The sequence below is a fragment of the Lampetra planeri genome, chromosome 20 (assembly GCF_965212315.1).
Source record: "Lampetra planeri chromosome 20, kcLamPlan1.2.h2, whole genome shotgun sequence".
Classification (NCBI taxonomy): domain Eukaryota; kingdom Metazoa; phylum Chordata; class Hyperoartia; order Petromyzontiformes; family Petromyzontidae; genus Lampetra; species Lampetra planeri.
Genome location: NC_136126.1, coordinates 918088 through 940609, shown reverse-complemented (window position 1 = coordinate 940609; position 22522 = coordinate 918088). Strand labels below are relative to the sequence as shown.

The 22522-nt window shown below is 49.5% G+C and overlaps 1 protein-coding gene across 1 annotated transcript; it reads left to right on the top strand.

The window, feature by feature from the left end:
• Positions 1-908: 908 nt before the first annotated feature.
• On the top strand, positions 909-22471 carry RAB14 (RAB14, member RAS oncogene family). Its single transcript, XM_078603204.1, has 8 exons — positions 909-1119; positions 7037-7122; positions 9219-9272; positions 11021-11198; positions 11993-12059; positions 12305-12392; positions 13140-13170; positions 15896-22471. The coding sequence occupies exons 2-8, from the start codon at positions 7071-7073 to the stop codon at positions 16071-16073; spliced, it is 648 nt and encodes a 215-aa protein (XP_078459330.1). The 5' UTR covers positions 909-1119; positions 7037-7070; the 3' UTR covers positions 16074-22471.
• Positions 22472-22522: the final 51 nt, after the last annotated feature.

Sequence of the window (22522 nt, the reverse complement as noted above, 5' to 3'; positions counted from 1 at the left end):
GGCAGCAGCATAAATTATCCGGAAAAAATCTTGCAAGCGACCTTTTAACAAAAACGCAGTTGTGTAGAGAGTAGTTTTTTTTTAGATCTGTTCAAGTTACATTTGTTTTAACCAGGGGAGAAGTCGAGAGGCCTGGATAGTGTGATGATAAAGACTTGTATTTGATGGGCAATGACACACGAGTATGACTAATAATGTATTATCCAAGACGCGTTTTCATTCGTTGGAAGGACATTTGGAGTACCTGGAGAAATCCCTCCACCAATGCGGGGATCCACACGTCGTAGACTAATGAACCCACTTGCTGTACTGACATCTCCTGGAAACCTCCACAAGAAGACAATAATTGTTTTTCATATCGCGTCGTTCGTGCAAATTGCATCTCAAAACGTTGCACATTTTGACCCGAACAAACATCTCAATATCCCAACAATAAAAAAAACACACGGGCATCTTAACAAAAGATACGAGAACACCACAGATAGCACGGTTACGTAAGTCGGCGTTGTGTGCCATTGCCCCTTAAGTTTGTGACGCAAAGCAATCCTCGGGGGGAAACTCATCTCGGGAGTTTTACGCAATCCGACCACCGACGGTGCGGAATCTAATCCGGCGAAGCACATTAAAAATAACTCAACAGCAGGTGACAAGTGGTGACGGGCAGGGCGACAAGGGGCGATTCGCCTCGACGACGCGGCGCGTTCCCGACGGCCGAGCGGTGCGGAACGCCGCGGATTGAAGAGGGCGCCTTGGGGCGGGGGGGCGGGGCCTTGGGGGCGGGGGGGCGGGGCGGGGCGGAGGGGTTGGCGGGCGGGGGGGGTGGGGGGGCGGGGCGGGGGGCGCCGACGATGGGCGGGAGGGGGGAGGGCGGGGGGCGGCCCCTGCCCAAGGCCGCGGGAAACCCCGTCTCGCACTTCCGCCATCTTGGCCGATCCGGAAGAAGCCGCGTCCCCGGGCCCAGCGCCTCGGCTCCTCCTCTTCGTCTCCTGCTCCTCTTCGCTACCTCCTCCTCCACCACCACCACCCTCCTCCTCCTCGCTAATTGCTCGTCAACCCAAATTAGCTCCTTCACTACCTCGTCGCCCTCGTCAGCTCCCTCTTCATCGTCCCTTTGGCCCGGTGAGCGCCGGTGCTGAGGTCAACTGCGCTGCGGCTGCGCGCCTCCCCAACCTCCCGTCTCGGGCTCTGGTTCACACCTCCTCATAGCTGCTGCTGCCGCTGCTGCTGTTGTTGCTGTCGTTTTTATTGCGACTTCAGTTTAATTTCTCGAGGTATTAGTAGCGGCAGCTAACGCTAAGCGTCGCGTTTTGAGGGTGTTTCTGTTTTTTTAAACATTTACAGGGCGTCGTGTTTCGCCGCCCTGTTTTTGTGTTGGAGCAGGCGGCCTCAGGCGTCTGACGGGCGCAGCTGCGGGCCTAGTGGTGGTGATGGTGGGGCACCTGGCGTGGGTCTCGGGGTCTGGGTTGTTGTTTGGCGACGGTGAACAACACGTTTGTTGACGCGCGCAGCTCGTATGGCCGGGGTTCTATCGCGAGGTTGTGCCGTTCGGCGTTCGTCTGGATTGATGAGTCGGGTTCGATGGGTTTATATTTGGTTCGTGTCGGGCTGGATTGTGATCCGGTTGGGGTCGAGTTCGGTTAGGTTGGGTCTGGGACTGGTTTAATTGGGACCAGGTTGAGGCCTCATTTGGTTCGGTTGTGCGGTGGGTTTTTTTGTCTGACTCAGTAAGGCCTCGTTAGGCCGGGCCTGGTTCGGTTGGGGCCCGGGTCTGGTTCGGTTTGGCCGGGCCCGGCTCGGTTAGGGCTCGGCTCGGTTGGGGCCCGGGTCTGGTTCGGTTTGGCCGGGCCCGGCTCGGTTAGGGCTCGGCTCGGTTAGGGCCCGGGTCTGGTTCGGTTTGGCCGGGTCCGGCTCGGTTTGGCCGTGCCCGGCTCGGTTAGGGCTCGGTTAGGGCCCCCCGGTTGGGTCGGTTTGGGCCGGCCCGGCTCTATTGGGGCCGCTTCGGTTGGGGCATTTTTGTCGGTTCAAGTTTGGTTCATTTTGTTTTTTGTCACATGGATGTTTCTTCTGTGCCCTTAGATTAGAGTCGTTGTGGTTCGTTTTGTCGGATCTGGCCCAGTTGGAGTGGGTCGTGTTTTGATGGGTTTAATGTTACACTATTTGCAGACTACTTCGTTGTGGACCGTATTTATCCGGTTTGGTTTTAGTCAATTTCTGTTTTATCTGGACAGAGTTGAGTCACTTTTAGTTGGGTCTGGTTGGTTCGGTCAGTACAGATTACATTAGAGTACGACTGGTTACATTTTAATAGGACTGGTTACAGGTCTGGTGCTAGTGGAAGTATTGTATCATCACGTTTGCTGAGCACAGGCTCACAGGCCTACAACGCAAAGCGGCCAGCATAACACAGCACTCTTGAGGGTGTAATAAATTGGGGTTGGCTATCCCTGGGTGGTAGGTGAACGGTATTGTGGTTATTCCTCCCAGAAGGCCTTGTGGCCGATGGGATGTGTAAGACAATACACTTATTTTTAATGTGGCGAGACACATGGGAAGGAGGCGTATTGTCTGCGTATGTATATCGTGGGCTACGATCAGGTTACCTAGTGGTTCAGGAAAGATAGGTTGCACCCTGAACAACCTGTTTCGCCACTTGTCGTACTCGGGGTAGAAGGCTTGTCCATGGAATGGGGGGGGGGTGTAACATGGGAAGGTGGTGATACTGGGTTATTACAGCAGTCATTCTCAGAGTTTAGCAAATTTAAAGAACAGCCCCATTTTTTATGGCCACGCAATGCAGCCATTTGTTTTTTTTTCTAGCACTGCCTGACAATGGTTGGCACACAGCTGGAGGTTAAAGGTAAAATGTTGGTTGGGTTGGTAACCCTGTGATCTGGCAAAAAAGTGACACCAGCCATGTTGTTGTCACATGAGAACGGGCGGTGATTGATCTTTCCGGTGCGATTTCAACTCTTCCCCCTTGTACAGTGGAATTTGGCTGAGGACTTGCGTGTTTATGGTGGGACCCAGTGGTTTTCGGTGTTGTTCTGTTTTCATTTTCATCAAAATGTGAGAGAAGTGGCAAGCACGTGATAACTGCTCCGTAGCTTAGTTTGTGATTCCCTACGTGTGTGTGTTTGAGCGAGCGTGTGTGTGCGCTATCCTAGTTGCATTTTGCCAGATGGTCTTTTGTGTAAACAGCTTCTCTGTGGCTGAGCACAGCATATCGCCCGTCATGCGGCCACTGTAATTAGATTTCTGTTTAGAGCGACACGCCCTGACAGTAGCTGCTGCCTCTTCTTCCTGCGCCATGGCGCCTTCAACAATGACTCAAACCGATTGTTTTAAGTTATTGCCTTGAAAAAGTATCAATAAACGGGCGCATCGGGTGACTGATCAGGTGACTCCGTGGAAACCGTTGGCTGAGCACGAAAAAACGCTCGCCTGAATGAAAGGTCCCACTCCAATCATCGCCGTGACCCCGTGGCCACTAACGACTTGACACACCGTGACTCTTGCAACACAATTGAAAATTATCTGTAAAGGTCGACTAGTGGCACCGCGTTTCCATCAAATTCCATCCACTTGACACCACCACCTCTTCCTCGTCGTGCATGGATGTGTGTTCCTTTCACAAGCGCACTGCTACAAACCCAGCGACCCGAGTTCGATTTTCCCTCGTGGCCGATACCAATGATGAATATTTGAACCGGTCCTGGGCATCTCCTAGGTCGACTCGGCCTTAAATTAATGGCGAGTGATATCTGAACCAGGCCTGGGTCCTCGCATTCACCAACCCGCACTGACCTGCCTGGTGAAGTATGGTCAGACTACCCCTGTGACCGACGTGACATGAGGCTGCCTTCATCCAGCAGTGGATAATTAAAGGGCTGTAAATAAAGTTGTGAGCACTGCACCCTTTGAAATGGTGCCAATTGTATCAATTTTCATTGAACATAGCTTCCTCGTGCATTCTTCCTTGATGTGTAGTGATTGAATATCCTCGCGTACGTGGTTAATACGACTACATTTCGCCAAAGGCGATAAACACCACAAATGCCTGAGTGTGCAAGTTGTAACACCCATTTTCCACAATGTGCAGCTGATCTGTAATGTTGCCCAGGCCTTGTTTCCTGTGGATGTGAAATCCTTATCCATTGTTAAATAATTTAGTTTTTTCCCAGGTAACTTAAAGCGTCGCTAAAGAAAATGTACACACACACGCATCCTGCCATTTATGCTACAGTGTAACAGAACGTTTATTTTAAGACCCAATTCACATCTTAACATAGCCGACACATGTCACTTGGGCGATTTGTCTCATTGTTGGTATTGGAAATTATGGCAATTTTTGTTTCCAAATGTCTGGCACATAGCACATTTTTGGCCCTGTAATAGGTAGTTTTAAAAGTAGGGGAAATGTAACCTGGCTTTTGTGTTGTTGTGCTAAAGGCAGTGCTAGAAGTGAATGTTTTGTGTATGTGCTTTACAACACCGCCAATACGGTCTCCCTTGTTTACTTTGTGGGCGCTTAATTTAAAGCTCCACACCGCTGCTTTACCCAACCGTGGAGGCGTAGTATGCGAGTGTGCGGTCGCCAAAATCCGGGTCGGTGTCGGGAGCCCCCTCTCCGCTGTAGCCGCCCACTCGTGTTATGAGTGTCACTGCTGTCATGGTGCACTCTCACTCCGCAATTCCTCGCCTCGCCAAAACACGGCGAGGTGAACAGCTGTTACCGCAAGACATGACCCAAAAAAACAAACAGCGCCCGTAGCTACACACCTTGCCTGTTTTTCAGGCTTGTACGGCGTGCGCTTGAAGCTTAATTCATAAGAAAAATATTTAGTTTCGGACGTTTGTGAATTAAAATTTCATTCCAAGTTGCAGCATGTCGTTGAAATCATCCAGCAGTGTACAGCCCATTTATCAGTTCACTGCTGGATGAGAGCCTCATGCCATGCAGACAGTGAGAGAGTTACCTGACCGTAACTGCTTCACGTTGGGCAGTGTGGGTTGGTAAATGCCGCGGGTTTGGGGCGGTTACAAAACAGCAGTGGATTTTGCTGCACTGCCCCCTACTGCCCACAATGCCTATTACACTTGTTTTTTTAGCTTTGTGGTCGCTTGCCCCAAGCACCATGTAGGCCCAAATCTGCTTAGCTTCTGAGTGATCAGACAAATACCGTATGATTTGGCCATAGAACAAATGTATATTTTTCGCAAACTGCTTTGTCAGGCTGAAAAGTACGGACAAGCAAGGATTATGTGCGCGTGAAATAGAGCGCACACACAAGCGTGGCCAAGGACGTTTTGCTCGGAGGGATGTTGTCCGGTGGTGGAGATGAATGACGGCGATAGCCAAAGGAAGGAACATGCCCGAGAGGATGTCCATTGGAAAGAGGGAGCGATTCAATTGGCACGTGCTTATGTACATGGAAAGATGGTGAAATCGGAATCCGATGAGATATAAAGGCCTTTTTCACAAATGTCCAGTAGGGGCGGGTCAGAAAGTTACAATAGTAAACGATACAAAAACGAGTGCAAAATAGAGAAAAGGTGAGCAAGTCACTTCATAATTAAATATAAATAAAGTATATAGAGTACAGTGGTCCTGCGGTTAGCGATATTGAATGGTTCCACAAAAACCATCGATAATTGAAATTATTGTTAATGGAATATAGGAAATGCACGTTAAAGGCTTCATTTGTTCCAAGTCGATTGGAAGTTGACCTTTTTCACCCTAAAACATATTTTATAATATTTAAGCACGCAATTTTATTGAATAAACGTAACAAGAACATGAAATCATGAATATTATTATAAACATGGATACATAATGAATAAATACAGCATTATATAAAAATTATTGCCTTCGGGTAAGAAGATGGATGGATTAATTTCTTGCTTAATTTGCACAATAATTATTTTTCTCACTCTCTCGTCTTTCTTCACCTTCAGTTTAGGGGCCATTTTTAGCGATCTTATTTAGCTTTTAAGTAAAAAAAACACGAAGTATTCAAGAGCTGTTTCCATAAGCAACGAACATCAAACATTGAAAGCGAGCAGCCAGTTGCTCTCCAAACGCTCAAAAGGGCCTCTTTGGTTGGCTGAGGTCTGCTGAGTCCTCTTAGGAGTGCTCCGATTGGCAGAAATTGGCAGCCTCGTGAAATTGTAAACATCGTTAATAGATACTCTTTGGTTATTTCGGTAAAGTCACGTAGGTATAAAATAAAAATAATCGCGATCAGCAGCAGACTGCTTTTCCACCTGATGACGGACGCTTGTGTTGCGCCCGAAACGTCGCGATTTATGTTTAATTTCTACCTACGTGACTTTACCGAAAGAACCAAAGAGTATGGATTCCTGCAGTCACGAAAGCTTCAAATCAAGATTGTTAATAGAGACAATGGGACCCCTATGGGAGGGCGGATCGTTAATCGAAATATCGTGAATCGATGGCAGCGTAAACCGAGTTCACTGTATGTACAATTCTCACATTTGATACTGCCACCTCCTGGTAGCCTCGCAGCACAGCAGGTTTGGGAGGTTGACAACTCTGTAATCAACCAGCCCTTGCCAGTGGCGGAGCTATTGAGCATGCGAGCAGTGCATCTTCACTTGAGAATCCATGGGCTGGAGGGACACAAGCGCCGGCTACGAAAAGAGTGGGGCCCCATTTAATTCCCTGCACCAAAGGCCATACCTACTATGCTACTCGCAAATTACTTATAATTATAATAACCAATAGCAACATTGCCCCCTACTGACAAACTAATGCAGACTTGCAGGCCGGTGCTGCGTCACCTTGTGCCGCACAGGGACCGCTGTCATCATTGGGTCTCCTGGCTACAAAAGAATAACAACTGAGCTTTGAAATGATTGAGATGAGATATAAGGCTCCCTGACATTTAATTCAAATTGTAATTGCTTTAAAAAAATGCAAATCTTTTATCAACTGCCTGGACCACACTGTTGTTCCCGCTGTTCACGCTGCATGTCGGGCTGAACTTTGTGTGCTTGTGAACTTGCTCTGCTTCAGGGTTGCAAGCGCCCCGTGCAAGCCAGGAGCAGTCATGGCCGCCGCTCCTTACAACTACTCGTACATCTTCAAGTACATCATCATCGGTGAGTGCTGTGCGGGCTGCCGCCGGCTCTGGCCTTATGGCGCCAGCGTTTATCGCACAGTAGGTCCCCCCCCCCCCCGCCTCTGTGTGATGATTAACTTTTGCCGCTGAGGTGCACGCGTTTCTCTAGGTGAGTAAACCGTGAGTGACTGCCTCTTGCTGTGCAAACAGGTGGCGATATTTAAACGGTGGGGTTCAAAAGTGACTCGTTTTCATCACTTTCGTTTCCCTTCTCTTTGGTTCTTTCGGTAAAAAATAATAAAAGTAAAAAAATATATAAAAATGAAATAAATTCAATCACGACGTTTCTGGCGCAACACAAGCGCTCGTCATCAGGTGGGACCACCACAGCCAGAAGCAACTGCTGGAATGGGTAAGAGAGCTGCAGTGAAACAAGACGCGATATAAATAAGAGGGGGGGGAGGAGATAAGGAGGGGGGGGGAGTTGCGTAGTGCGGGGCGCAGGGAGGTGGGAGGGCGGGAGAGCACACATGGCAGGGAAGCCGAAGATGCTGGAAATGCTGAAAACACCACCTCATAACGTAGTTATGGTTTTACCTGGTTTATAAACACTTTGGGCCGTGCTTCGTTCAAGTTTGGCTGTAGCTGAATTGAGCTGGCTTAAAGCCAGATTAAACTTGAGCCGGTTCTGAGCTGGTCCCATGCATGCTTAGGATTTTCATGAGTTGAGCCTGAGCCAAGCCATGGCTGGACCGCTCACTTGTATATCTTTGAAATGTACTCGCCGGCCAAGCCAGAGATGAGCCGTCACTAAGGATATGGCCCTTAAGTTTTGCAAGTAACTACGGATGAATGTCGCACGGAACATTTTCCTGGTTGCTGGTAGACTTGAGTAGGTGGCGTGTGACCAGTAAGCCATGGCCATAGTGAGAGGAGGTATACTGAATATTGCGTGCCTGGGTGTGGAAATATTTTCTGGGTTGCCTACCCAGACAGAGCTGTGTCAAGTTAATCCTTGCATATTCCTGAAAACTCGACAGTGATTTTGTCAAAGCGAGGCTCTGGTTGATTGGACTTGCTTCCCATCTTGCGCCATGCCGTTACCGACGCTTGTTTTTACGACGTAAAGTGCACGTGATTATTGTGATGTCACGCTCATTCAAAAGCAAGAAAATGCAGTTGTTTTTGTTGGGCGCAAGTCGCACATTAAATCGGGTTTAAAGCCCTCTGCCCCCTGGTAGGGGGAGCAGGAGCCAGCCTCTGGCGTCACGCCGCAACTTGGTGTATTTATAACACGCGGAAAAATTGCGGTGACTCATCACGACACGATTGAGTTATTTCTGCTGTTATTATTTCAGGGGAAGTGGGAAGGCGGAGGGGAGACGAGGCCGGTCGTGTTTGTCGCTCGTGTAAATTACAACAATCACGGACACACTTTCGGTAGCGCCTTCGCCGCTCGTTGCAGAGATTCGCGATGCGAGTCCCACCGCCGCCCTGGTTAACGCTGCGGGTGGAATAACCAGCAAGTGCCTCCGTGCCATTTGCTTCACAATGGCGATTCAAAGATCCTGCAACGTTATATGAAAGAGCGGGGCCACGTGTGCTGGTATCACGGTCTGAGTTAGCCTCCTTTGAAAAATGTATCCGCAGATTAATGAATTGGGATTGCACAAAGCAACATCGTCCCGTACTGCAAAACTACTGCAGACTGGGAAACAGTGCCTTTGTGATGGCCTTGCACAATAAGAATGGCACAAATACCAAATCTACTCTTGATTTAAACCGATCTGTGCACCACGCAGTCGCCTTGCATAAATCCGCAAATATGCCGTCGCCTTTAGTGCTGCTCCAGGCATTTTTGTAGGGCAGGCTTTGCCAGTGTGCGTCGTTGCTGACATTGCATCACCCTGGGTTAATTTGCATGATTAGCAGTCGACAGCGCTGGCAGTGATGTCATAGAGTGTGTGCATCGCACACTGTAAGATTATCTGGGGTGCGAGTCTTCAGTGAAAGGTGTCGTATAAATATTGGGCTGTAACGATTTGTTGAATGTAATTTATCCTTGCAATTCATGCTTCATGCATTGAACCGCGTGTGCCCTTGTCCCCCGTACCCCCCTCCTCCCGCACGTTCCAGGTGACATGGGAGTGGGGAAGTCCTGCTTGCTCCATCAGTTCACAGAGAAGAAATGTGAGTTCTGGGCTTAGCGATGGGATCACGAATGAGCACATGTAAACACATACCTTGGAGTTTATTCCCATCTCTTCAGGGCTACTAACATTTCATGTTGGCATGTAACTGACATCTCTATAGCAAGGGGAGTCAGAATGTGTCATGAACCTTGTGTGGGTAAAAGGAAAATGAATGGTGCCTTCTGTCAATGTTAAAAGTGATTTCCAGCTCGAATGAGCATTGCGTTGGTGCTAATTTATTGTTCGCAGCCCCAGACCCAGTGGTGTAAATTCCACATTCCTGTGGCAGAAGAGAGTCTATCCCTAGCAAAGCAATTGTTGACCTCCCCACAAACTGCTACTTATTTTATCAACTCCCTCGGGATGAGGGGCTGCGACAACCCCCAACCAGGATTTGAACTCGCAACCTACCGACTGTGAGCCACTCACTCTACCTTGAAGCCCCCTGACTTGTCCGACCTTCCACAAAACTCCCCTGACTGGCCGTTGACAAGATAAGAACAGTTTGATAACAACGTGAGTCTCCAGACTATTTTTCAGAAGCACCCCGCGTTATGCTGTTTGGCCCATTCCATCAATGAGTTTCATGTAGGCGGAGCACCCGGGGGAAACTCGCACGCACACGATGGTAGCACACGCGTAGCACACGCGTAGCACACGCGTAGCACGCGTAGCACACGCGTAGCACACGCGTAGCACACGCGTAGCAATACGCACATAGGTTCGGGAATCCACTGCTGTACTGCCATCTGCTTGACATCTGTCAGCCCGAGCCTGGTATTCTCGTGTGCTTGTGTACATGTGTGATTGGATGTGTTAGTTTCTACTTGTACAAGACAAATGTAACTTGTATAAGCATCTATAAGGGCGCCGAGGTGGCTTGATGTTAGCTACCTCATCTGGTATGCAGGAGGTCGTGGGTTCAATCTCGACACTTGAGGCCTATATATTTGGAGTTTGCATGTTCTCCCCGTGGTCGCGTGGATTTTCTCCGGGTCCTCCGGTTTTTCCCTCCACATTTAGAAACATGTGTTTAGAGTATTTGCTTAAAATTTCCATACTATAAGCCACTTGGTTGAGCTATCATTTGTGACCAGCTCGCTTTTGAAAAAGAGCTACGTAGCTCAGTGGGCCTTACCTGGTGAAATAAAAAAGTTTTTTTAAATAGTTTACATGCTACCACAACTAAAGACGCTCGACATAGCTTTGCTTAAGACTAAAATAAGTAACGAAACATCGTTTTGAAAACCTATTTTAATACAACCAGCTGTAAAAATCCCTGGATGAAGATGCTAAAAAGGAATACATCCACATGTGTGCTTACGTGTGTTCGTAATCTGTGTGCAGTGGTTAGCGCACTGTGGTATGAACCTGCGTCCCGCGTTCGATTCTTGGTTGGCCAACATGAGTGACAAATATCTAAACCGATTCTGGGCCTCTCCTTGGTCAGCTCAGCCTTAAGTGAGTACCTCGTGTGGTGTGTATTTATCACCACTCGTGAGGCAAAGGCAGCTGGACGTGGTGCCGGCCACAAACCCCCCACGTGCGCCGTGTTGGCCTTCATAGTTGCTTGTGAACAGCACTTGCCCCCAACTGCCTGTATAGGCGATCCGGGGGCTATTTGCATTTTGTCTGCTTACGTACACGTGTGTACACGCGCACTCTTACGTGCGCGCTTGCATAAGTATGCTCGCTACATGCGCACGTGTGAACGTTTACCCTCCCGTGCGGCGCTCTCGCGTGCAGTCATGGCGGACTGTCCCCACACGATCGGCGTGGAGTTCGGCACGCGGATCATCGAGGTGTCCGGGCAGAAGGTGAAGCTGCAGATCTGGGACACGGCCGGCCAGGAGCGGTTCCGCGCCGTCACGCGCAGCTACTACCGCGGCGCCGCCGGCGCCCTCATGGTCTACGACATCACCAGGTACGAGGCGTTTGAGACGGTGCCCCCAAAGATGCCTTTATCGGATTTGATTGGAGCGGTTTGCTTCTAAGTCACAAATGTGTTTGGTGGCAAAGTCATTGTGGCAACTCTTTATGAGAAAATGGTAGTTAAAGAAGGTTTATTATCGTATGTTCGATAGAGAATGTTTTTGGGGGGAAAAAAGAAACGAATGTGATATGAAACAGCTGCAGAATATTAGAATAAATATGACGAGTGTCTATAATACAGTGTATTCACATGATGGATACTGCTCATGGCAGATATTTGGTGGTATTTGGCACCCAAAGTTGGTACTGAAACAATTCTCTTTGCTCATGAGCAAAGTGGGAGACAATAATTGTCATCATCGCCACTCACTGGAATTGCAGCCATCGTCACAGTCAGTGTCACCGCAGCTACCACCGCCACCATAATCCTTGCCATCAACAACATGCCACCATCAACACCATTATCGCCTTAACCACCATCGCAACTGTCACTAGACCATTGCTGCCATCATGTCCATCTTTACCAACATTGCCACCACTGCTTTCATCATCAACACCACTGCGTTGCTCATCGTTATTGACATCATTGTCATCACTATCACCGTTGTCGCCACAAAAGGTGACCACCGTCACCATTAAAATCGTATGATTGTTCTTTTTTATCGGCTAACAATAATGATCTGTATCTGCTGTCAAAAAATAGTGATGGTTGCGTATCCAGCTTGCCGCTGTGCCATTACGAGTGTGCCGGTAGCTTTTGGTTGTTGATGAGCGCCGTCGTTGCAGGAGGAGCACCTACAACCACCTCAGCAGCTGGCTCACGGACGCTCGGAACCTCACCAACCCGAACACGGTACAGCATATGGCACACTCACCACCACTACTCACTTGCCAGCCACAAACCTATACAGCGCACACCACTACTCGCTCACCAACCCCAAAACTATACAGCGTACATCTCACACACACACCTCTCTCTCCCCTCGCCAGCCCCGAAATGATAAAGCATACACCACACTCAACCCTCAACTCCATTCAGATATCTCAGCAGTGCATGAACCCCACAACGGTGTGGATCTGGCTTCTCTGCCCGCCCAGGTGATCTTCCTCATCGGCAACAAGGCAGACCTGGAGGCGCAGAGGGACGTCACGTACGAGGAGGCGAAGCAGTTTGCGGAGGAGAATGGTGGGGAAGGGCCGCTCGGCCACAAGCGATTCGCCACGATCGGACACTTGCAATCGACACACCGCCTATCGTTTGCTCGGCCATCTATCTCATTCCGTTAGGCCGGGGGTTGTTTGCATAAAACAACTTGCGTGCGATGGATGCACTTAGCTCTTGTATATATTGGTGTCGGCTAAGGGAGATTCTTCACTCGGTGTTTTCCGCAACTGGCCGCAGTGCGTAAGTTGTCACTGAATATTGACAGGGTCGTGTGAAGCCTGCAGTAGGTGGCACATGACTAGTAGCCGCAGCCATCGTGAGAGGTACACCGTGTGTGGTGTTATGAGTGCGGAAATATTTCCTGGGTCCCTGACTCTGACGTTATTTGTTTTGGGGGAGAGGCAAAGTGCATAGCTGTTTAATGCTTGAAAGCAAACTCCTCATCAGAACTACCTGTTCCCTGTTGAATTGGAATTTGGACACAACTGTGTAATACTATAAACTCATTATAATCATGTATTGATGTTGCACCTCGTACAAGAATTAAACACGGCCCAGAGGGCCAACGGGATTCAGAAGCACATTGGAACAGAGCACTGCACACAGTAGCATTTACAAACTCAGAATCTAAAGTAGATTCCAAGACTAATCATCAACGTTATATAATGAACTAACACATTGAACAACTCCTGTATAGTGACATCCTTGTATGCAATGTAGTATTGGTTAATAGTGTCTCTGTGTGCTGTCTCCGTGTGGTCCTCGCAGGCCTGCTGTTCCTGGAAGCCAGCGCCAAGACGTAAGTGATGCCCTCACTTGGGGTTGTTTGCGAATGAGTATGAAGCGAGCTAGAATACTCCGGTTCATTTCAATGAATACCCAACCTAATAAACCTAACGACTGTTGTAGCTACACACACTCACCGTATTTCCCAATGCTGAGGATCTGGATTCGAATACGTGTGTTTTGGTCACCTGAGATTAAAGCAGACTATGTGCTGCTTGCAGCCAGAATTCCAAATTAAAAGGTTCTGCATCTCCCGACATGTGGGATAGCACAATTGGAATGTAATTTGGTTGAAAGGCATTTTCAAAGGACAGCCTGTGACATGACCGAGATATTTATCGACATGATAAAAGCTGTTTATAATTTTTCATTCCATTACTTGAAAAGAATGATATGCATTTCATAGGTCACCAATTCAATCTCCTGCCCCGCAGCAGTTGAAACAAGTTTTTTTTTATGCCTCCGCCAGCAGTATAAATGGGTGCACCGCAGTTGACGCAAATGTGTACATTTGTCAGACTGTCCATTCCTCAATCAGGGGACGATGGTCACTGCCCGAGACGTCAACCTAGGGCATCTGCAATTGTTTTGTGGTTGGGAAAATAATGGGTACTTCCACCTCTTCAAATACATCTGTTGAACGTGGAAGGGTAGGCCAAAGTACCCTGATTGGAAAGGCCATCTCGAGCTTCCTGTCGTGAGGAGGCCCTTAAAGCAGCAGTGGCATGAACAAAAAAAATGCAGAGCTGCACATTCATTTTTTTTACATCATAATTTGAAACACTACCTTTTAACACAACAATTTAAAGTGACAGCTTCTGTTACGTATGGTATTTTCGAGTAAGGTTGGTATTTTGAGCAGTGTGGTTGTGCTCCTGGAAGGTGATTATTTTACTCAAGGCACAATGATTATCAAATAGTTTTACAAAACGCCTTTCAAAAATGTCACACAGCGCCGAATTAAATCCCTGTAAACGCTCACGCAAGCACACACCTAAGCTCGTTTTGTAAGTGTCGGCATGCCCCTATTGGCCAAGTAAAAAAACTGTTCTTCATTGTTTACAATATTTTTTTAATTAATTGACCAAGCTCTTTCTAGTTCCACCCGTTGGCTCGTCACCTCAACAGTGGGGACCTTAGCCCCAGTGGCATGTCGGTATGCGACCTTTACTTGAGTTCTGCTGGCAATGAGACCAGACAAAGGAGAGAAGGCCACCTCATTCAAACTGAATGATATTTTTCAGCCGGCAGGACTCGCCGTTCACTCCAAACATAGTTGTTGATCGAGCGACAAACCCTCTCCTTTGTAGGTTCATATACAGTGTAATACCTCCTCTTGAAATACACATTTGTTTACCTAACACGGCTGATTCCTCAGTAAAATTGGACAGCAAGTTGTAAAAAGACACTCAAATCAGACCCCCGTGGTGTCAAGTGCAGTCTCCAACTCTTCTCCACTGTCTCTCTGTCTATGCTATGAGGAAGGGCATTGCCCGAAACGTCTCCAATTTTCTATTTTTTTATTTTTAAGGCCACGATATTCAGTTTTTTGTAATAGATTGCGACCATCGGGGGAGATGAGGAGACGACCCGAACATCGCAGATTCCTTTAGTTTTTCTGCAGTGGTATTTGTGATGGTTCCTTGGGCTCGGAATGTCACAATTTTACATTTGCGTCAGAAGCTTTATGTAGCACGCATGACGACACTAGTGTGTTGCGTTCAAGCGGCTTAAAGGAAGATGCACCTCAAAGAAACAACACTTTCACACATACGTTTTTATGCTGCGTCTCCCAAGTTTCCAGCTTTGTATTGGAGAGACTAATGCTTGAGAATAACAGCCAGGATCTGTTTGTCACTGCACACTGCGGTAGTCTTGTCCTACGGCTGATGTGGAAGCAGAGCAACAACCACGTCGGGAGGAGCAGCAGCAGCAGAGTGTATCGTCGCTGTGATGTCTTCTGAGATTGTGCAGTCCCAGAAGTTTGTCTGATGGGATGTGTAAAAAAAAATTGTGGAAGGACAGGAATGGGAAGGCGGCCGATTGGCTGTGTATTAATATTATTGAGACAGGACGGTCTTTTACAAATGAGATGGCACTGCCTGAAAGAGGAAAACGTAGTATTAGACGGTGTTTGGAGCAATACACCTCCGTCGCAGCAGAGAGGAAGCGTAATCGATGAATGCGTCGAGCGTGCACCACTGCCTGCACTGTATCGGACATTTATGTTCCTCAGAATGGACGGCAGAGTGGAGTGGTCTTACTAGTCGTATGTATTGACAACACCTCTAAAAGTGAATGTTACGTTTTTTCATAATCAACTAAACTTGTGCATATCTATGAAATAGACAGCTATTTGTTGCTTGAGTTACATCGTTTTTAACGCTTTGACACGAGGTTAACGGTGTTAACGCGTGAGCTCTGTCTGTAACTTGTCGTCACGATAACTCGCGTAAAGATGACCTGATTGCTCTTAGGGACCCTGCAGAGAACCGGCCAAATAGTGTCACCCAACACTTTCAGAAGCAAACCAGTGCTGGAAAGGACTTTGTGCAGTTATGCAAATGCACGGCGACCCCCTGGGCTTCTGTACTTATAGTAAATATATCCGAGGAAAATCACACGTTTAGAAGTATGCACCATTTGCCTTCGCTGTTTGATAGATTGTAGAGTGTTAACGTTTTCACGCTGTCTTTGCACCCCCCCCCTCCCACGCACCCCACCACCGCCTGTCCCAGGGGCGACAACGTTGAGGAGGCCTTCTTAGAGACGGCAAAGAAGATCTACCAGAACATCCAGGACGGAAGCCTGGACCTGAACGCGGCCGAGTCAGGCGTGCAGCACAAGCCGGCCACACCACAGCCCGGCCGCCTCGCCAGCGACGCTCAGCCTGCTAAGGACAGCTGCTCCTGCTAGGCCGGAGCTCCCCGCCCCTCCTCGCACTCGCCCTGGTCCCTGACTCCCACTCGCCCTGGCCCCTGACTCCCACTCGCCCTGGCCCCTGACTCCCACTCGTCCTGCCACGCCCCCCCCACTCCCCCAGATCAACCCGGGCCCACCCAGCCGCCCGGGACCAACGCTAGCTGCTCACACGCCACCTCCGCCATGCCCCCCCTCCACCTGCCAGGCTTCAACGTGCATTCCATATCACCTCGGCATCTCTGGCCTCCCCACCCACCTCCGGTCTTCATCTCATTCCCCACTGTCTCCTCTGTGCTTCACTTCATCATTTCATACGTCACCCGGTAGGCTATGTCCTACCAGCCCTGCTTCAAGGCCACGGAGGGACGTGCCTTGTGCGCGTCACCTACCGCGCTCTGGTCACCCGCTCTTCCTTCCTCCTCCCTGCCTCACTTCTCCCCGTTGTGCCCCTGACTCAAACAGCAGCTCCGTCTTCTTCCTGTGTGCGAGGGCTGAAGGGACCACGGCTGGTTGTTGCTTGTCGGGGAGCTTTAATTTCCCCCTCCTCGTTCCATTTCCGTGGTAGACCAACTCCCGCTGTTGCGTGTTCGCGTGCACACGCGTATCGGGATTGACGACAAGCGGCCGACTTTTATTTTCGTCCTTTTATCCGCGGCACGGCACTGCCGTCCGTCCCATCTGACCGACTCGCCAGCCGTGTACTCCCTCTCCTCCGCTCGTGGTGTCTTGCACCAGCGCTCGTCTGCCAACACGCCGTCGCTACCGCACGAGCGTTGCCAGCGTCAGACCTTGTGCGGGTACGGGCGGCAGTTGCCGGTTCTGCGAGGTGACCGAGCCAGTGGGGGTTGGGGGGGAGTCATCGCTGCTGTGTGCTGCGCATGTACATTACCGCCCCGGGTGAAAGTTACTGTGGCGACTGAGTGTTTGCTTTCTGGGGTGGGTACCCCTTTGGCGTGTGGCTGCGAGGTGGAAGAGTGTTTGTTGGTTAGCACCTTTGAAGCGAGTGGCTCGGCCACTGGGGGGGGTAGACCACACACGTATGTTGTACGCTAGCTGTACTAAAGAGCGTTAACTGCTTGCAATATGCTTGGCGCGGCGCGACACGTTTTAAATGAGTCCAAAATAATAGTACCGTTATTTTTCCGTTGTTGCACTGGAGGTGGTCTTGATGATTTGTATTTTTGTTTTTATTTTTTTGTTTAAATTTTTTTGGTGTTGTGTGTATTTTGTTTTTTCTCTCTCTCACCGTGCTCTGCTTTTAAAAAAAAAGAAAATGCATTACGAATCTGCGAGAGGCATTGTGCAGAGGGAGGAGGGTGAAGTCCGTGTCTGCGGCGGCAGCACCACCGCTGGAGCGATGCCCTGCGTATACCGGGGCCTGTCTTGTCCGTCGCCGTGTGGGGCCGGCCGTTACGGGTTTGACGTTGCGCCATCCCCGACCGCCGCCGCCGCCGATGTAAAATTTACTCAAAACACTACGGCGCGGTTCACTTCCGCCCACGGCGCGTTGCCGTGGGCATCTCTCGAGTTCCCGAGCGCTGGGTGACTTCTTGCTCCCCACCACCTCCACCACTCCTTGTAATTGAGTCTAGTTCGAGCAATCCACTATTTTGTGAAGATTGATTGGCAGTCCCCTCGTCTAATGGCACTGCCTTGTGAGCACTTCAATCGGCCTGGTTTTTGTGAAGTTTTGCGAGTCTCGATAGATCTATAATGTAAACTCCGCATGAGGCTCTGTTGTTCAAAGAAGGCTTCGCATGGCAACATCGCGTTTACAGCATAAAAGTCACACCTTTTGCTTCCTGTGTACTGTTGTCAAGTAAAAAAAAATTGCACACACGCACGACCGGCGGTCAAAAAGTTCTGAGATCCACACTGTCGAGACCAGAAATGAAATGCGGCCAAAAGCTGAAATGTTACAATTGTGCAGAAGGGCAAAGCAACATTTATAGAACATTTGCCAAGCAATAGCCAGCTCTCGTCAACCAGCCACTCGTCATCTCTCTCTACCCATAATTGTAACGAACTGGCCAATCGGCAGCGAGTACGAGCCCCACCTATAAGCCCACCACCCCATACTGTGCCAGACCTCCCCTTGTCAATGTGACCCTCGCTATTCAGTTTTGGTGTCCCCAGCTCATGCACCGCGCCCACCGTGCAAACGCCAGGGATCTATTGTTCAAGAGCCGGCCTTCACAGGCTTAACTTGCAAGTTGAGGTGGAATTTATAGGTGGAGAAGGTTGGTAAATTAAATTACAATACGGAAATAAAATTAATATATATCGACCAATCTTTATCATCTGGTTTCGATTCTTTAGACTTTTTGACGGCCTCGTTCGCAAGCGTGCTGCTCTTTATTGGATAATTGGATAGCTTTGGTCGCCCTGTTACCCCCTCTCCTGATCCCCCCCCCCCCCCCCCCCCTTTGTCTTTCTGTTCCCGGGTTACAGTGTCTTAAGATTTGCACCCGTGTACCACTGTACAAAACTTGAGGCGTGTTCCGCTGTACATTGTTATCTTTTAAGGAAGAGGTCTATAGTAGAACGATAATGACGATTATATTCATAACGATTCCTTCGTAATTTCCCATGACCCCACATGTTTTGAGTTGGAACAGACCGTGCATATATATGACACGTGCCCTGAAGGTGATTAGACCTGTGCCTGTTTTGTGTTTCTCTGCGACTTTATGAATTAAACCAGGAATTATATTTAGCGCATATTTGTATAAAATGCAATCTACAGGGAGGCGCGATTGTGTGTTCCCCTCCTCGGGTCCTTTTGGCTATCGTTAAACGCCGGAGCTGATGTCACACTAAAGAGTGGTGGTGGGGGGGACATCGGTTTGAGTCCACACCGTTGTGTGTGTGCGCCACACTCGGAACGGCGCACGCGAGCCCAGGCGGTCGTGTCCATGGTATGGCGCTTCAAACACCTGACAGTGGAGTGGAAAACACGAAATGAAAAGGTCGTACTTTGAAATAAGATGGTCGTGTTGCGTTGCGTTTCTGTCTGTGCTTCATGTTGATGTGAATTGCTCTGTGTGACATTGAGAGTTAGTCCTTTATAAATTCCGGAAGATTACATTGTTCAGAGGTAGAGGTTAGTAGGGCAGCGGAGCACACGGGTCACCCAATACGAGCCCTAACCAACCATCCAGACACGCTCGAGCTCCAACCCCAGCGACGAGTCGACAAGGCATCGATGTGTTGATCAAAGTAATTTATTACGCTCGTGTTATCCGCATCGTACCGTGTTTGCAAGCAATCATTTTTTTCCTGCGACGAAGGTTGTACGTAGCGCGCTCACGTGACCCCTGCAGCCGCTCGAGGTGCTCCATTCACCGCAAAATTACCCCCAAAACTATTCCGAAAGCACCACCCAGAATCGTGACGAGTCTCTTTTTTTAAGTTTGATAGAAACTAATGCTCGCCTACCGATGCAACACGAGTAGTCGCCTTGGCTCACTCGCAACCTCACCAGGCGTGGCCCTTCACACACATCGAGGCCACCGGACCGTGGTGCTGGTCCCGATCCGATTCCCACCGCTGGCTCTTCACACCGTCCCATATTATCACTCTCTTTACTTTTTGGTGTTCACACCTCTTGCATGCGCGAGGTGGTTTTTTATCGTGCAAAACACGACCGCTCTGGAGAATCGTGGCGCAGCCAATCGATAGCTGCCCATGTTTAAGCGCTGTCGGTCATTATCGTTCCGTGGTTGCGCAACGTCTGTCACCATTGCTGTGTCACGCGAACAATGATGATTGATTGTTGCTGATGCTGCTTTATTATTCAGAGCAGCAGTAATTCGCCATGGCAGATCCTGATTTAATAGCAGTGGCTTCGCGCCTTTGCACCCCCCCCTCCTCTCATCCCCGGTGGTGATTCGTACAAGAACGGTGGCGTTTTACATTAACGCGTGATTACGACACAGGCTGCGAGGAACGGGCCGTGTCGTGGGGGTGCACGGCACGTTCCACAGTGGTGGGGGTGGGGGGGGGTTAAATTCTGCAAGATGTTTGGGTGGTTGGGAGAGACGGGAACTCATTTGTCTCGTGAGAATGAAAAAACGAGCGTGGTATGTAAACGCATAAGGGCTCGGGACGTCACTGGGGCTCAAGAGGGCCATCGCCACCCTGCCCCAAATTAACTTGTGCAGGAAGAAACTCGTGTTGATGGAGCACCCGAAAGTCGTCAGGCTCGCCGAGTTTGCCCCCCTTTTCCCCTCCCACCGATGGTTGGTGATGGAGACCTTTGTACTCGTTACAATAACTGACAATAATGAAAGTTCGTCGAAGTTGAGCTACCCATTTTACCAATATTTTTCCCATTGCACAACCGAGCCGTGGCGAGCCAGCGCAGCTCAGGAGGGGCCAGGTTTTTCCACTGCAGCAACCGAGCTGTGCCGATGACGGTATGGTTCACCGCTGGGCATGGTCCTGCTTGGATTCGAGACAAGATTTAGGTGTGTTGTGGGGCCAGATTATCACGGGTTGGTTCTGGCTTAGCCTGGCAAAAAACCAGTGGAAAATTACCCGATCGTTTTGGCCCCATGCTGGTGTGGCTTTGTTGCGCTAGTGGACAATGGGTATTACGTCTCGGTGGGGTCTTGCCTGGTTCTAAGTACATTTCACACGCGGGCTTTACGCCCCATGCTGATGCCACCAAAACTCGCACGGGTGTCTGCGCCCTGGGATCTCGTTAAAGCTTTGGCTCCTCGTTCTGAAGGAGACAGGACCCCGCAGTTGTTTTTGTCCCCGAACAAGGCAATGGCTGAACAGGTCGGGGCTGGAGCCGTGGGCCCAAGCCTCGTATTGGGCTGGTCATCGTGCCCAGGGCCAATGTTCGCTCGCATAAAAACCAGCGACGTCGTTTTCGAGCGGTCAGGCGGTCCAATAGCACTGGCTCATGGGCGCAAGGGTATCAAAGGAGGGGAGGGGGGGCTATTGGACAGGGAGATGGTGGTCGGGGCTCATTTAATTATTTTCACCAGGGCCCGTTCCACGACGCGACATTACTGCATAAAATCGATCGAGTTGACTTCAGTTTGCCATCTTAAGCAGAGACAAAACCCCCCACTTTTATGCAACCGGTCACAGTAAAACAGCCTTGGTTCTGAGCATGTTAAGCCGCTTGTTTAGCTGTGTCAGGGCTTTGATTTAGTCTGGTTTTGGGATGTGTTCAAGTTAGAGTCACGGTTCGTGGCTATTGATCTAACCTGAAGTTGTGCTGAATTTTCCCAGAGATCTGCCCTGGACAACTCAACTCAGCCTTCATGTCAGGGTCAGGGCTGTAGCTGGAGTTGTCACCCTGGCATGGTTCATGACAACGGTCATGGGGGATTTTGGGGGGTTTTAAAGAACATCTTTTAAAAACATCGGATTTAAGCTCATTAAATATTGCTGAAGTCGTCGCTCATGGGGCATTAGCTTGCCTCTGGTGTCGGCAGTACTTGGCCGCATTAGATCGGGAGGGAGAGGCGATGTGTATAGACGCTGCCATTTCTGTCAACACGAGACTTAAAACACTGCTTTGATGGACATGTGCACAGGAGGCTGCCCTGCCGACCACCGGTCCTTCGGGAGCAGAGGGGCAAAGGTGAAACGTTTTGGCGATGGGGTTAATTGGGAGTACTCCCCGTCTCTTCCAAGACATCTTGGTCCGTGTGGAAGAGTTGGCCGATTACCCTCCTGGAGGAGCTCTCGATTGGAGGCCCCTAGGGCCAGGAGTGACACTAGCAAGTGATGCACCTCGATGTATCAATCATCTACACTGCAAGTTTGGCAACTTTGTCAGCGAAAGCGACGAATTTCCTCCGGTCCCTCCCTTTGATGAGGCGGGGTGGGTCCACACCTGGGCGACCAGGTGGTTGCACGTCTCGGCGCAACCGGGTCGCTAATATGTGGACGTCTGGTTGTGGGTACGTCCACACACGAGCAACGATTGAGTTGCGCGCAGCCATGATCCGCTCGGCGAACGCACCCGCCTCGCCTACGATCAGTTCATGATAAGTTGACAGTGACCGGGGGAGTCGAACATGAACCCTCAGTTCCCGTGCGTTCACGTGGGTCACACTGCGCAATGCACCAGGCCCGGTCTCTTTTTTTAGACGGTTCGTTGGTACTTAATGATATTTAGGGACGGTATACATATATAAATATTTACATATACACGTATGCTTTGCTGTAGGTCTATAGGTCCCGTATATAACACGTGACGCCACCTCCTTGTATGGTAATGACGCTGGTTTTCTCTGTGTTTGACACGACATAATTTGGCTTTCTGTAATTAAATCCCCTTTCGTTGCTGTTACGCTTAAGTGCATCGAATGATTCTACATAAATTTTCTCTTGATTTGTAAATAAATAATAAACCACATACGAGAGTGCTTCTTGGGGAAGGAGTTGTCCCTGTTTCTGTGTGCATTGGGAGTGTGTCA